This window comes from Heloderma suspectum, chromosome 2 (genome assembly GCF_057233095.1).
Source record: "Heloderma suspectum isolate Gila_16-S chromosome 2, 16-S_ref, whole genome shotgun sequence".
Lineage (NCBI taxonomy): Eukaryota > Metazoa > Chordata > Lepidosauria > Squamata > Helodermatidae > Heloderma > Heloderma suspectum.
The window spans coordinates 33,473,827-33,489,951 of NC_139459.1; the positions used below are offsets into that span (position 1 = coordinate 33,473,827).

At 42.7% G+C, this 16,125-nt stretch overlaps 1 protein-coding gene across 3 annotated transcripts in view; it reads left to right on the forward strand.

Annotated features, from left to right (window-relative positions):
* Positions 1-16,125, forward strand: part of PARP8 (poly(ADP-ribose) polymerase family member 8) — a 207,817-nt gene that overhangs the window by 34,566 nt on the left and 157,126 nt on the right. The window contains exon 1 of one of the 3 annotated variants that reach the window (XM_084833192.1): positions 14,884-14,965. The exons of the other annotated variants lie outside the window; for them this stretch is intronic. Within the exon in view, the coding sequence (XP_084689318.1) occupies positions 14,895-14,965 (71 nt within the window). The 5' untranslated portion in view covers positions 14,884-14,894. Of the gene's footprint in view, positions 1-14,883; positions 14,966-16,125 lie in introns of those variants that run through there. 3 annotated transcript variants of the gene reach the window in all.

The window sequence follows — 16,125 nt, forward strand, 5'->3', positions numbered from 1 at the left end:
GAACATCATCATGTAAGGTCATTTTCATTTCAATGTCTAGAACTTCCTGGTGGATCATGCCCAAAGTCCATGCTACATAGCCCATCAAATCAGAAAATAGTCAGAAAATGGAAGGCCTTTGTATTACTTCTGACAGTTATTATCTGTGTTTGGAGTACAGTTGGTTCTTTTGGGGGCATATGGAATCTCTGAACCACAATCTTGATAAGCTTAATCCACAACGCACTGAGGCCCGTGTGTATTAATATCTTTAAATTTCAACAAAAAGTTATAAGTGATGCCAGAATCGCAACATACTAGTTTTGAGGTTTAATAGTTTACTGAAATTGTTTTTAGCTATTTAAGGAGCAATCCTGTCTGGAATGATGGTTGCCTCTGAGCCCGGGTGCGAGCACCTATCCAGTGCAGGGTGGGAGGAGTGGTGAGGAGCAGATCTCCTTCTTGCTTCCCCCCGCCTGGCTTTTGCAGCTAGACTGCCGATTTATGTCTAGCAGCGGCTGGACAACACATAGGATGTGTCGTACCGGCGTTTCTGACCTCCCCGCCCACGGGAATGCCCCATTTTTACCACTCTGTGCTGTTCTTACAAGTGTGGAGCGCAGGGCTGATCCATGCTGCCTACAAGGTGTTGTGGGAGGGAGTGCGGGTCGATTGTCCGAGGTCGGTTCCTGGAAACTGACCTATCCGATGGCCATCTAGGCACTGACTAGCGGCCACAGGATTGTGCCCTAAATTGTTTTGAATGTTATATCTTGAAATTTTATGGTATATTTTATTAACTTGTATCTGTGGTTTGTGATTTTGTGAATTGTTGTGAACTGCCCAGAGAGCTTCACCTATTGGGTAGTATAGAAATGAAATGAAATCTTCATCATCATCATCATCATCATCATCATCATCAATGCTTGATATCCCAGCAGAGAAATCATAGTTTTACCATCTTTTGATGGTTCTTCTCCTCCTTAAGGGCCCAGTGATGGAATTTGGTCTTGTAAGGACTCAAACTTCCCTCAGGGTAACTTGTTCCTTTATAACATCCTGCCAGGGCTGAACAGTAGGTAATAAGGAAGATTTAACAACACATCAGATGCAGAAGTCTTGTTAAATATGTAGTAAAATAATCAGAATCAACCATGGGGGGCACGGTGCTAGTTGTTTTCTCCCATCTCTTGATTTCCATTAACCTTCATTTGTGCAGGAGAAATTCCCACAACACATCACATGCTTCATCTTGTGTCCATTTAAGACACAATTGTCAAGAATGCCCAAAGTTGCCATTTTGAAATGGTTCCCCTTTAATTTCATTCCAATACAATATCAGTTGTTTCTGAACAGAAATATCAGTAGTCCCTGAACAACTTTGAACTCGCTGTGAGAAATTTCAAGCAAAATGGTACAGATTTGTACTGCAAGACTGATATTTTTCTACTTAATGTGGCATTTTGGCTGGGAATAATTGGTGTTAAGTAGACACAGACTGCCTGAAGGATAGAGAAGGCATTCTGGTTCATAGTTTCTTTTGCTGATGGTAGAATATTTGATTTCCTGCTTCATTTCTCATATGTGCTGCTTTTTTTTCTGTCCCCTGTGTTTAATGACAAGGGTGCCTCTCAGCCATCCATGTTAAGTGAAGATGCAATGTTAATTGGCATTGCTTTTGTGTCACTTTAGGTCGAGTAGTTGCAAAACTGACAATAAGCCTAATGGAGGAAAATGTACTTATTTGGTCCAAATTCTGATCTTTGTTAGATGGATGTAAATCCAGAGACTCATCCTTGATATGTGAAGAGGTGTAGTAGTTTTATTCCAGTACAATTGAATGGTGTAGTTGACCCAGAATGTTCCAGTGCCTCAAAATGCAGGTAATTTTTCACGCTGGGGCAGGTATGATGTGCCCTGTTCTCTTTTATAACTGCTGTCTTTTGAGACATGTTCTCATTTTTGAGTATTTTCTTAGATGGTGGGAGACCTACAATTTATCAAGAGAGAAAGCTTCCTTATCAAGTTTCTTCAATTTCAGAGCACAAAGCTAGCTAGAAAGCCACTTTCGAAAGTTGTAGTTTTCTTGCGATCCTTTTTCAACCTTAGTGTCACAGAAACAGGGTATTTCAGAATTACTTTCTACAGAAGGGTAATTTGTTAAATCTTTAAGCAAAGCCAAATCTGTCACTTGTATTGAATTGTTACTTAATACTGGGACCAAGGGCCCCAAACAGCTTCAAAATAATTTCTAGGTGAAACTGTAGTTGAGAATTAACTTGAAGATAAGCTGGTGATTGGGGAAATTTTTTTTCCCCAAGAGAATAATATAAAATGAAATAATGTGATACTTGGCTGGTATATATTCGAGTGTATTGGATAGTCTTCCTTTTTTAAAAAAAAATAATCAAGATTTATTTATATATAAAGATTTATATATTTATGCTTTATGAAAGGATTTGTTTAAGTCATAGAATTATGATCACTGAAGTAATCACTGAAATAATTATCTGCATTAAGCTTGGACTATGGTTAAACTTGGTGTGAAGGTTCAAAATAAAGGCCATCCATTCCAATAAGAGACAAGATGTCAGTGAATGGCACAAATGCCATTACTGCAGAGACTGCTAAACCAGAGAAAAAATTCATTGTGTAGCCTAAGGGAGAACATTTCCTTTATTAATCTAATGTGTCATGGAATGTAGCCTAGTTAATGAAGCTCAGTTCAACTAAAAGACCCTGAAGAGGTTTGACTATAATATAGTGTAGTCTGCAGGTTTATGTATTTACCCTAATGGGAAATCTTGTGTTTATCCTACCAAACTGAAAGAACTGGGCATGTTTCGCCTTGAGAAGAGAAGACTGAGGGGAGATATGATAGCACTCTTCAAGTACTTGAAAGGTTGTCACAGAGAAGAAGGCCAGGATCTCTTCTTGATCACCCCAGAGTGCAGGACACGGAGTAATGGGCTCAAGTTACAGGAAGCCAGATTCCGGCTGAACATCAGGAAAAACTTCCTGACTGTTAGAGCAATACGACAATGGACCCAATCCCCAGGGAGGTGGTGGGCTCTCCCACACTGGAGGCGTTCAAGACGAGGCTGGACAGCCATCTGTCAGGGATGCTCTGACTTGGATTCCTGCATTGAGCAGGGGGCTGGACTCAATGGCCTTGTAGGCCCCTTCCAACCCTACTATTCTATGATTCTATGAAATCTGTAACATGGGATATACATGCTATGGCTTTGTTTGTAACATTCCAAGTTGCCTCTTAAAAACACACTCATGGAGGAACATTCAAAGAGACATTTTGCAAAATCTCATTGTAGATTATGACTGGGATGGAGCCACTTCTGAATACAGGGGATATACTATATTGCTTTGATAGAATGGTGAAGGCCATAAAGGCTTGGAAAGGCCTCCCTTCCTTGCTTCCTTAGCATTCCTTCCTTTATATACCACCGGCTAAAATCCACCAAGGTGGTGCAAAACAATTTAAAACAAAACACTGAAGCAATAAAAGCTAGAACATTAGAAACAGTAAAAACATTAAAACATTAAATATACACAATTTAAAAGGCTAAATTGAAAAGTTGCATCTTCACACATTTTCTAAAGGGGGCAATTGTAGTTCTTGAGGGAGTGCATTCCATAGCTTGGGGGCAACACAGGACAATGGCCATTTCATGCTTGCCCGATGAATAGGCCTCTGTGGGCAGTGGTGTCATCAAAAGGGCCTCTCCTGCAGACCTTAATACCCAGGCAGGATCATAGTCAGGTGGGTGGCCCCTTAGATAGCCCTAGCTGTTTAGGGCTTTAAAGGTTAAAACCAGCCCCCTTGAATTGCCTGAAAAGCAATTTGGCAACCAGCGCAGGTCTTTCAAGTCAGGTGTATTATGGTCCCAATACCATGCACCAGTGGATGATCTGAAACTTGCAACACAAATACACAAGTCAATTGACATTATGATCCTATTCATGTCTGCGTTGAAGCACTCCCAGGTAAGTGGGTATAGGGCTGCAGCCTAATGGTGCAAACCAATACATGCCTACTCAGAAGTAAGTCTCATTGTATTCAGTGTGGCTTACTACCAGAGCTTAAGGCTGCAGCCCTATACACATCTACCAGAGAGAAAGGCCTACTGAACTCATTGGGGTTTATTTCTGAATAGATATGCGTAGGATTGCACTGTAAGGTTGCAATGCCATGCAGACATACCTGGGAGCAAGCCCCATTGAACACAGTGAGATTTATGTTCGAGTAAACACACACAGGATTGCACTGCAATAACATCAACAACAACAATCAAACATGCAGTTGTATTTGAGAAAATATATACTTGGACTATGAAGAGTAGTAGATGTGCAAGGGGCTTAGTCAGAAGACATTTTCCCCAGTCATACAGTTATGCTATGCCGAGGAGGTGGAGGAGAGGACAAGACAGCAAGTATACATGTAAGAAAATGGAACACTGGATACCGTGAAGGTTCCTTCTGGTTTGGTGTGTGTCCTCCAAGATGCTTTTATCTTGCAAACTGTGCTCTTGACAGATGCCAGGAACATTCTTCATACCCAGTGAAGAATTAAACACAGCCCCTTCTGTCCCGCTCCATGGGAAAGAGTAGTAGCCTGGACTGCCAGATATATGCACCTGGAACTGAAGGCACCATTATTGCACAAAAGTTAAGGTTTAGGGTTGTGCATTGTTGCAGCTGCTCTGGAGGTTTCAAATTCAGAAAGCAAAGGCAGTACTTGTTTGGACAGATTAAAAATGTCAGGCTGGCCCTAGATAGCACTGCTGTGGAAAATATATGTTCTGCATTGAAAACCAAAGGCTAATTAATTAAGGCCCATTTATTATTATTCATCATGGGGGAAGGAGCTTTAAAAATTTCATTCAACACTATCCAGCAATTTACTCTATTCCCATTTTAATTGGGTGACATCCTAATTTTGACCTCCACTATTGAGTCCTTAATTATCTGCTGTTCTCTGCAGCTTTGGGTTTTTTTTCCTGATGAGGACTGACTGATGAAGCTGCGAAGGATAGAATCATGTGGAGATAGGTTGGTTGAATGGGGTGAAAAATGGGATGGACTTTGCAGCCATTAAAGTCTAGACAAACTGCAGAAATCTAGATTGCTGAAACGTGGCAATAAACATTAAATGAATAACTCATTATGAACAAATAGATGTCAAACAAGGGAGCTGCTATATCGGTGCAATACATGAAATTAAGTAAAATTGAAATCAGTGGGATTTATTTCCATTGAGCAGCTTGGCGTGCACATCACAACAATCCAGGGTTTTTTTTTAATAAAAAAACCTTGGGCTGTTGTGAATGAGCAAATGTGCTGGCATGTGGGACTGCCTAACAATAATACTTTGTCCCTGGGTTGCTTATGTGACATGCAAACCAGGAACTCTTGTCTCTGCCCCGACAAGCCAGAGAAATACAAGGGATTAATATATAATGTAAAACTAAATACTGTTTGCATTCTGTGGTCATAGATATGTTCCTGCCTGCAACTGGGAATCACCACTTTTGCATCTCTGGGCTTGCTTCAGGAATATGCAGGAGGAATGTAACTCCCACAACCCTGCTTTTCATTCCATCTGTTCCTCAGCCAGTTGAGTGTGAGCGTGCTGGCTGTTCAAAGGCACATTTCCTGTCCCAAATTTTAAAGGGTGGATGGGGGAAGAGTCTAACTTAATGTGATTCCCCTCTACCTTGTAATCAGAGTGTGTTGGGCTGCAGATGTATAAATTCCAGCTTTATATTTGTTGTAGAAATATCATAACAGTTTTGATACCTTGTCAGAGAGTAAGACCCAATGGCATACAGACAGATTATTGTTTTTCTCCTCTACTTCCAAAGGAGTTGCAGGCGTGGGTAGCAGTTAACTTAGTCTGTCTGAGTGTTATCTCTTCTCACTAATTCTCTTGTCTGTGTTCTACTTTGTCATTGTTTTTAGCGAGATCTATGTGCCCTTACAGTGAGTCCCAAATAGCAAACAACATTTTTGTTTTTCCTTTATCTTCAGTTCTTAATTCCTAAGTGAATTAGTCATGAGCTTTAGGCTGATGGTAAATTACCACTGTGATTATCAGTGTTACAGAGGTTATATTCCCTCTGTTGTGGGACTTGTCAATTTATACATGGGTATGCCTGGAATGAAACCTTGGAACCAGAAAAACTTTCACCGTTACCTTTTTTTCTGGCTCTTGTTTTATCATGGTGATTTCAAAATTGTAGGCTGGGACTAAACAATAAACTACAATAGAGATCTAGGTGTTGAGGATGAGGATGATCTTATATATAATTCAACTTTAGGAGTTAGTTGGCCATCCCTTTTTTACTGCCTTCCTGTTGACCGATTCTCATGAAACACACTTCATTGGAAAGCCCTCGATATGTAGATTCCACAAATAACAATGGTTTTCACTATAATTCAAAGCTGGGAGTAGGGATGCATGAGAAATCCACAGTGGAACTAAATGAGTTTATATTTTCATGAATCCAACCGACGGATTCCTCAGCGGACTGGCTTTTCCCCATTGGGTGGATTTTGCAGACTTGCGGACCTGTTTTCTAACTACCCCGAATTTTGCGCAAATTTCGCTATAGAAAAATATGAAGAATAAAAAAACAGTCAAAATGCGCATTTCGCCCATGGGCTACAGTGTGAAAATGCACAGTTTGGGAACAATTTTGCATTTTTGATGTGCACATTTGTGCAAGCACACATTTGCGCAAATTCAGAATAAAAAAATCTAATTCTGTTGATGGGCGGACAACGGAATGAAAGGTGCCTGACAATCTGCTAAACACAGCTGGAACGGATTTTACACAATCCGTACATCCCTAGGCGAGAGTTTATTGATGTCCATAAAACTTTTTTTAAAAAAAAATTAGGCTGTCTTCTATAACAAAGATGTATTTTTAATATAAAAAAAGGTGAAGTATAATTTTTTGTTGTTTATTCGGTCAGTCGCTTCCAACTTTTCATGACTTCATGGACCAGCCCTCGCCAGAGCTTTCTGTCAGCCGTCGCCACCCCCAGCTCCCCCAAGTTCAAGTCCGTCACCTCCAGAATATCATCCATCCATCTTGCCCATGGTCGGCCCCTCTTCCTTTTGCCTTCCACTTTCCCTAGCATCAGCATCTTCTCCAGGGTATCCTGTCTTCTCATGATGTGGCCAAAGTACTTCAGTTTTGCCTTTCATATCATTCCCTCAAGTGAGCAGTCTGGCTTTATTTCCTGAAGTATGGACTGGTTTGATCTTCTTGCAATCCAAGGCACTCTCAGAATTTTCCTCCAGCACCACAGTTCAAAAGCATTTATCTTCCTTCGCTCAGCCTTCTTTATGGTCCAGCTCTCGCAGCCATAGGTTACTACGGGGAATACCACTGCTTTCACTATGCGGACCTTTGTTGTCAGTGTGATGTCTCTGCTCTTAACTATTTTATCAAGATTTGTCATTGCTGTCCTCCCAAGAAGTAAACGTCTTCTAATTTCCTGGCTGCAGTCAGCGTCTGCAGTAATCTTTGTGCCTAGAAAGACAAAGTCTGTCAGTTCCTCCACGTTTTCTCCCTCTATTTGTCAGTTATCAATCAAGCTGGTTGCCATAATCTTGGTTTTTTTGAGGTTTAACTGCAACCCAGCCTTTGCAGGTTCTTCTTTCACCTTCGCCATAAGGTTCCTGAGCTCCTCCTCGCTTTCAGCCATCAAAGTGGTATCATCTGCATATCGGAGATTGTTTAATGTTTCTTCCAGCGATTTTAACTCCATCCTTGGCTTCATCAAGCCCAGCACGTCACATGATGTGTTCTACATACAGGTTGAATAGGTAGGGTGAGAGTATACAACCCTGCCGTACTCCTTTCCCAATCTTAAACCAGTCCTTTGTTTCGTGGTCTGTTCTTACTGTTGCTACCGTTGCTACCGTGAGCAGTGTGCAGAAGATGTCTGAACAGGGCCATGTGTCACATTTCCCAGCAACAATTGCAGATTGAATGCTGGAGAAATGTGATATCCTAGCAACAGGAGAGTTATATCGAGAAAAGTTGCCCAGATCCTCCTTCAACAATGAGTAGCAACATGTTTATTGAGCTCAAGGAACAATACTTGAGAAAGGTCGTACAGTAATTTACTCCCCACAATTACTTGTGCAAAATGCTTTTTTGTGAGGTAAAATACTTGCATTTCCTGTTGTAGTCAGGAATTTTGTATTTCTTCTAACCATTGCGGGGAACTTAAGAGTTTTTCTTTTCCATGGAGAGGATTCAGTTTGTGAGGCATTTTTAATATTTCATTTCTGTGTTTGGTTCAGACACATTAGAGAATCCAATTGGGAAGAAAACACTAACTGATCTGTTTGCGGCATTTCTAATTTCCTTATTAGATTAATTGATTTCACAGAGTTCTAGAGTTACAATATACTTGACAGTGATCAGGCGTCGCCATAGCAATAGCCTGTTCCAAATAGTAAACGTCAAGCTTATTATGGCAGGTAGCGATTACAATGCGCTTGTGATTAACTACCCAGGGCACAATTCAGCCAAAGATAAGCACTTTTAAGTCCTGGTGGTATCACTGGGAGATTAAAGCATATGCTGAACAGTGCAATTCTGTGCATGTTTACTAAGAAGCAATCCCCACAATGTTCAGAGAAACGTAAAGTCATGATCCTGTGCATACTTCCTTTGGAGTAGGCCCCACTGAATAGAATGGGACATACATCAGAGTAAATGTGCATACGCACTGAAGAATTTCCTGTTGAAATCAGTGGGATTTAAATGGGCTGAAAGTTGTCAGAAAATGTCCCACAAAGTTCTAGAAAGTGCATGATATTTTGGAATGCCCCATGTTAATGTAATATAAGGACTTTTGGTTTTACATCAATTACTCATAAGGTGCCTGGCACATAACGTCCTGCTTAGGGCACAGTTGGTAAGAGTTAAGTAGGTAGTTGGCATTATCCGATTGATGTAAGACTTAATATATCTCTTTGGAATGTGAATATTACTTTCTTCTGTTGTTTGGCATTTTAAGGAAAATAAAATAAAACAACCAAGAAAGAAAGCTGGTTTATAAATGATACTAAGTTGCAGCCAACCTATATACAAAACAGATCTGTCAAAGCTGCCATGCAGGCATATTTAGTTTCTTTCTTTCTGATAATAATTTACATTTTTCCTATTTTATCTTAGAATTTTTTTTAAAAAAGAAAAGAAAAGAAGCATGCATATAGTTCTGTGAAGTATTTTGAAGTTCAAAATACTTCATAGATATTGTATCATTAATTCTTACACAACAACCTAATTTATCTTAGGAGTTATTTTTGAAAAATAACAAAAATATGCATGTATATAGTTTTCCTCCAAGTTCAAAATACTTCACAGATATTGTCTCATTAATTCTTACACAACCCTGTGCAGTATGTCAGTATACTCTGTTTTTATTAGATTGCTATCTTGCCTTTCTTCCAGGGAACTCAAGGTGGTGTTCATGGTTCTCCCTCCCCCATTTTATCCTGTGAGGTAGATTAGGCTGAAAGATGACTGGCTCAGTATAATCCAGTGAGCTTCAAGGCTAATAGAGATTTGAACTGAAGCCTCCCCAGTCCTAGTTCAGCACTTTAACCCAGGGATGGGCAATATGTGGCTCCAGGGTCTCATGTGGTCTCGGCCTAATTTCAGGACTCCCCAGGTCCACGACCAAAATTGTGCTGGTCGATGACCGAAACAAACAATCTGAATCTAAGGAGCCCTCAGTTTAATTTCAGAAGGCCGCTGCAAGGAATCAGTCATACCTGTAGCAAGAGCCACTTGACCTTCCCCTGGGAGTCTGGAAGTCTGGGTAGGGAGGAGGAAGGAAGGGAGAAAGAGAGAGAAAGAAGGAGGTAGCAGAGAGAGAGAGAGGGAGGGAGGGAGGGAGCGGCAGTAAGAGAGAGAGAGAGAGAGAGAGAGAAGGGGTGGCAGAAAGGGAGAGAAAAAGGAGAAGGGTAGCAGAAAGAAAGAGAAGGGGTGGCAGACAGGCACTAACACGGAGGGAGATAAGGGGTGGCAGAAAGAGAGAGAGAAGAGGGTGGCAGAAAGGAAAGAAAAGGAGAAGGGGATGGCAGAAAGTGGGTGTGAGAGAGAAGGTGGTGGCAGAAAGAGAAGGGGGTGGCAGAAAGAGCTGGGGAAGGAGAAGGGGGTGGCAGAAAGAGAGAGAAAAGGGGGTGGCTCCACCCCTTTTTGGCTCTAGCCCACCCTACCGATGCTGGCTTCAGCCTTGCTCACCAACAGCATGCAGCCCCTGACAGAGGAAATCCGGATGAAATGTGGCCCTCAACAGAAAAAAGTTCTCCAACTCCAGTTGTAACCAGTACACCACACTGACTCTTACCCCTATACTAGAAAGCTGCTGCCAGTCATATAAACATTGCGGAACTATATAGAGACCAGTCATGTTCTGGGAAACCTTAGCATTCCTTGTCCAGGCCAGTAGACTGAACTGCTTCTGTTGAGTATGACACCATTTGAAATATTTTGAACATCCACACATATGAAGCTGCCTTATACCTGAGTCAGACCGTGTGCCTATATCAGTAATTTTGGAACTCCCGCCACTGGGAACCCATTTTACACTAACTAGAGTGCTAAGCAGTGGTGTAGTGGTAAATTCTGAAGTACAGGCTTTCATCATGACAGCCCCCGTAGCCATACCCCAAAGGATGGTCCAAAATTGCATGCAGCAGTGTTGATCCCTATCAATAAACCAGTTTTAGCTATTTTCATCTCCATCAGGAGCTGGTGGTTTGTAAAGCTAATGGGTCTTAATTGCCCATTCAATTAAAGACCAAGCCAACCCCAAATACTTCACATTACAATAAGGAACAATATACTGATGCTGGGAGAATTGATCCCTTTGCCCCCAGCTATTGTGAGGATTGCAGCTGATCTCAGAAGGAACAAGGAATTCTGAGCAGGATGTTAGACAATGTCAGCATCCCTGCTAATGAACAAGTGTCTGTGGTGCATCCCTGTGAGCCTTGGCTCCATTACACCACTGGTGCTAAGAATCCCCTGCATATCTTCCACAGAACCTCCGGATGCTGCCAAAGGGATTCCAGGGTATGCAGACAAACAGCAACATGCAGGCTGCTGCCTTTTGACCATTGTTCCTCGTGAATTAAGGCTAGATTACACCCCATACTCCCCTGCAACCCTGGATTGCTGTTGAAGATTGTTAGTGGTAGGCAAGCTGTCTTTTGCAGGAGCTTGTCTCTGAGAAGCCCATGAGCTAGGAAAAAAGGCACCAGTAGCCTTCTCCCATTGTTGCTTCCCAGCAACTGGTGGTCGATAGCATATTGCCTCTGAACCTGGAGGTTCCATCATGATGCATAGCCATTGATAGTTCAGTCATCCATGAATTTGTGTAATCCCTTGATATCTTAGCTAGTGGTCATCACCATATCTTGTGGTAGTAGCTTCCAAGAGAAAAACCATGCACAACAGATACAACAAAATTCAATAATTACATATCTGGTCACGGGACTGAACCAGCTTTGGTCACCCTGATCGTTGACCTTTATTGAGAGGGACAGGAAGAGTGCAATCCTACTAATTCTACTTGACCTCTCATTGGCTTTTGATACAATCAACTATGGTATCCTCCTGAATCGACTCCACGGGATGGGTATCAGAGGCACTGTGTTACAGTGGTTCCGGTCCTACCTATGGGGCTGATTTCAGAGAGTAACATTCAGTGACTATTCCATGGCCCATTGGCAATTGAGCTCTGCAGTGCCTCAGGGTGCCATCTTGTCCCCAATGTTGTTTAACATCTATATGAAGCCACTGGGAGTGGTCATTAGGGGATTTGGAGCTAAATACCATCCGTATGCTGATGGCACACAGCTCTATCTCCCTGTGACATCTGAATCAGAAGAGGCTGTGCAAGTCCTGGATCAGTGCCTAGACTCAGTAATGGATGAGGGCCAATAAACTGAAGCTGAATCCTGGCAAGATGGAAGCCCTGTGGGTGAGTGGTTCCCAGGTCTGGGAGGTAGGCTCATTGCCTCTTCTGGATGGGGTTGCATTCCCTCTGAAAGTTCATGTTCATAGCCTGGGGGTACTCCTTGATCCATCATTGTCATTGGAGGCCCAAGTGGCCACAGTGGCTTGGAGTGCCTTTTACTAGAGCTGTGCACAAGTGGCCTCTTGAAATTCTCCACCTTACTTGTGGGTAGAGAAATTTGGGAGACAATTTCACTGAATTTTTCCAGGGGAAGGAGAAATTCTCAGCAGTTTCTCCCAGGCAGGGCTCCCCATTGGCAGGGCTGGTAGCACAGCTTTTTTCTTTTTTGGTAAGGGTTTTGGGGGTCTTTGTGCTGCAACATCATCAACTGTCTTGGCAGGCTGGCCCCCAATTTGCATCCACCGCAATACAGGTGGGGGCAGTGTTGTGTCCGGCTCCAGGGATGAGGTGGAGTTAGTGCTCTGCCAGAATCTGTCCTCCGGTTTCCTGAAAGTTTTCTCCGCCCATGAGAGAGGCTTCTATTGTTCTGCCTCATTCAGTATGTTTTAGAATTTATTTTTGTGGTGTTTTTGAGCTTACCTAATCACAGCTAGCCTCCCGGGCTGCCTGCAAATAGGATCTGAAAAAGCCCTATGGGAGGAATTACTGCATGGTGCCCTAAACTGGGCTTTAATTGAAGTGTAGGGCGCTGAGGAGGCTACAGGTGGCCAGAGAGATGATTTGGCAATGAAAAACAGGACACTTGTGCTCACTCCTCAGTCACCTCCTAAGTAAGGTAAGCCCAAGAACCCCGAACCCAACCCATGAGAATTTCTCTGAAATTTCTTGTCCTCTGAATTCTGTTTTGAAAGCAATTTCTCTTCTATCAAACTGAATGAGAATGGTAAAAAAAAAAAAAAAAAAGTGGGAGAAATTTTCGGCACAGCACTACCTTTTACCAGCTTTGGCTGGTTCACCAGCTATGGCCTCTCATGGACAGGGATAGCTTGGCCATGGTGATGCAGGCATTAGTAACCTCAAGACTGTATTACTGCCATGTGCTCTATGTGGGGCTGCCCTTAAGGCTGGTCTGGAAGCTGGATCTAGTGCAGAATGCAGCAACTCAGCTGTTGTCAAGAGCTGCCCCTTTTTAGCATGTAACTCCCTAGCTGAGGGAACTGCACTGGCTCCCCATTTAAGGTATTAGTACTAGTGTACAAAGCCCTAAACAACTTGGGACCAGGATACCTGAGAGAGCGCCTTCTTCTTTACCAACCTGCCTGGTCATTGTGGTCATCAGAGGGCATGTTCCTGGTGGTTCCACATGGACCCATAGACCAGTTGGAGTCCATCAGGAAAAGAGCCTTCAGTGTGGTGGCCCCCTTCCTGTGGAACTCCCTGCCTTTGGAGGTCAGGCAGGCACCAACATTGTGGTGCTTTTGGCACCTTCTGATGACATTGTTATTTTGAGAGGCCTTCCTTGAGTGACCACCTGCTGTTTATTCAGAACTCAGAATTTGTTTCTTTTAAAATATTTTAATTGTTTTACATGGTGTATTATTCTTTTATCTTTATTGTTCACTGCTCCAAAATCTTTTGATGTGGAGTGGTATATAAATATTGTAAATAAATAAATAAATAAATAAATAAATGTCCATAGCAGAGGTTACCAGTAAAACCAGCAGCCCAAGAAATTAAAGGAAGTCCACTGGGAACAGGTGGGTCTTCAGAACTTTCCTGAAGACCTACAAAGAAGGGGACCTGATGAACTCCGGATGGAATTTGACTCCAGCGGTGTGGGGCCACCAGTGAGAAGGCCCTCTCCCTTGTCCTTACCAGCCTAACTGCCTCTGGTGGCAGGGAGGTGAGAAGGGCTTAATTTGATGACCTCAGCGTGCAGGCAGCCTGGTACGGGACACACACACATATTCAAAATACATACATTAACCAGTGTGTTTGTTGAACCTTACTTCAACATTGGTGATAGGACAGTGTCCTCCTCTACACCTGAGGACAGGAAGTTAGTTTAGGGGATGCCGGACAGGCTGTGTAGCATCCAGATGGTCCCTCAGATAACTTGGGCACAAACCATTTAAGGCTTTAATGGTAAAAACGAGCACTTTGAATCGACTTGGAAACACGCTGGCAGCCAGTGCAGCTGGCACTGTATCAGTGCCACATGAGTTGACACCCAGGTCCCACCAATATCTGGCTGTATACTTAGCTTTTTTTCCCCTTTTTGCTTTCCTGAGCCACTGTTTTGTATCTAGCTCTAGCTGGTGGACCTCAGGGTCCTACTAAAAAATCCAGAGTAGATCCCATAATCCTGAAGCTGGCCCACCCCTGTATTAGGGGATCTCTTTTTTTCTTTCCCCATGTATGTGTCATTTAAAAACATGCACCCACCCCCCGCTCACCCGCCCCCCTAATGGGAATGAACATCGTAAAAGTGCTGGCTGTAGGCAGGCATTCTTTTGACCACAAACATGATTATGGACTGATTAGCTCATAAATTGCTTTTTTTTTTTTTTTTTAATAATTCATGCTAAGCTGAGCCTGCATTAAGTAAAGAGATTTAAATAAATTTTCAGCACAACCTTTTGCTCGTGCAACTTTGGGATTCTCCTTTGAGTAATGCTGTTTAGGATGAGCTTTGGGGCACAGTCTCCAGTTGCTCAGTGCAATAAGTTCTAGCCAGCATGAAGCTATTTGCTGCTGGAGTGGCTAATGACAGCACAGATTATGACTTGAGAGACAGTAGCTGATGGATAGAAAGAACTCACTGGTGTCTCTTGGGAGAGAACTCAGAGCTGCTTTGTTTTTTTGCCTCTCTGAAGTTAATAAAGTAGCAAGAAGCAGCCAATCATGTAACTTTTGTCATCTTCACAGACTTTAATCTGCTTGCAATGATCAACAATTTCTTGCCTGGTCTGCAAATATCGATACAGATGGGCTGTAGTATTGCTCTGCTATTCAGGTAATTTGCTTTCTGCAGATGGATGACTAAATAATTATATATTAAGATCTTCTACCGCATCCCTGTGCCATGCGCCGGTGAGTATCTCTGCAGGCCATTTCTGTGGGGGAAGTCATAAGAACATAAGAACATAGGAAGAGCCCTCCTGGATCAGACCAAGGGTCCATCTAGTCCAGCATTCTGTTCACACGGTGGCCAACCAGCTGTCGACCAGGAATGCACAAGCAGGGCATGATTGCAACAGCACCCTCCCACCCATGTTCCCCAGCAACTGGTATAATGTCAAATGTTTCAAAGCCCTCACTGGATCCATTAGTCAGGCATCTAACTTTTGTGCAGTGTAATTTTATACATATCTACTCAGAAGCAAGCCACGTGGAGTTCAATGAGACTCCCAAGTAAGTGAGTATAGGACAACAGCCTTTTGTATGCCAATTTATAAAAACTCTCTCTTTGCTCATGTCTTTTGCTATATTTGATTATCTGCCTTGTTTTTTTATTGGATTTGCTGCTGACTTTTAATTATTTGGGTACTTGTTATGTTTTTATTATTGTAATGAACTGAGACATAGGCAGCCATGGACTGGGAACTGGGAGATGAGCTGAGCATGAGTCAGAGACATTAAGGACAATGGTTGTCCAGGCAAAGACCCAGACTGAGTAGGAAGCCTTTTTATACCCGTTTCTGGTGAGGAGAGCTGATTGCCAGCCTGGGTGGGTGAAGTCACACAGCAACACAGAATTCTTTATTGCCTAGGGCAGGGTTGGGGAACATCCAGCCCATGAAGGCAGGGAGAAGAATCCCCAATGTTATCTCTGATCTGTGATAAGGGATAAAGCAGGAATTTCCCTGTGTGCTGCTACGGATGGTTGAGTGAGCGATGTTTGAGATCACGAGGATTCTCTGAACATCATCTCACCACTCATTTTGTGCCTGATTCCCATTCTCAGTCACGGCTCACTCTACGCGAACAGGAAACTTGAGTAGCAATCGAAGGGGAGATTTTTGCAAATCTCCCCAAATTTTCACAACTCTCTCCACATTGGCGCAGATTTCCTCCATAGACTAAAATGGGGCTGATTCAGTCTACGGAGGAAATTTGTGCAAATTGAACTGGGAATAGGGAATGAGATGAACATCAGCATGTGTTCAACAATCA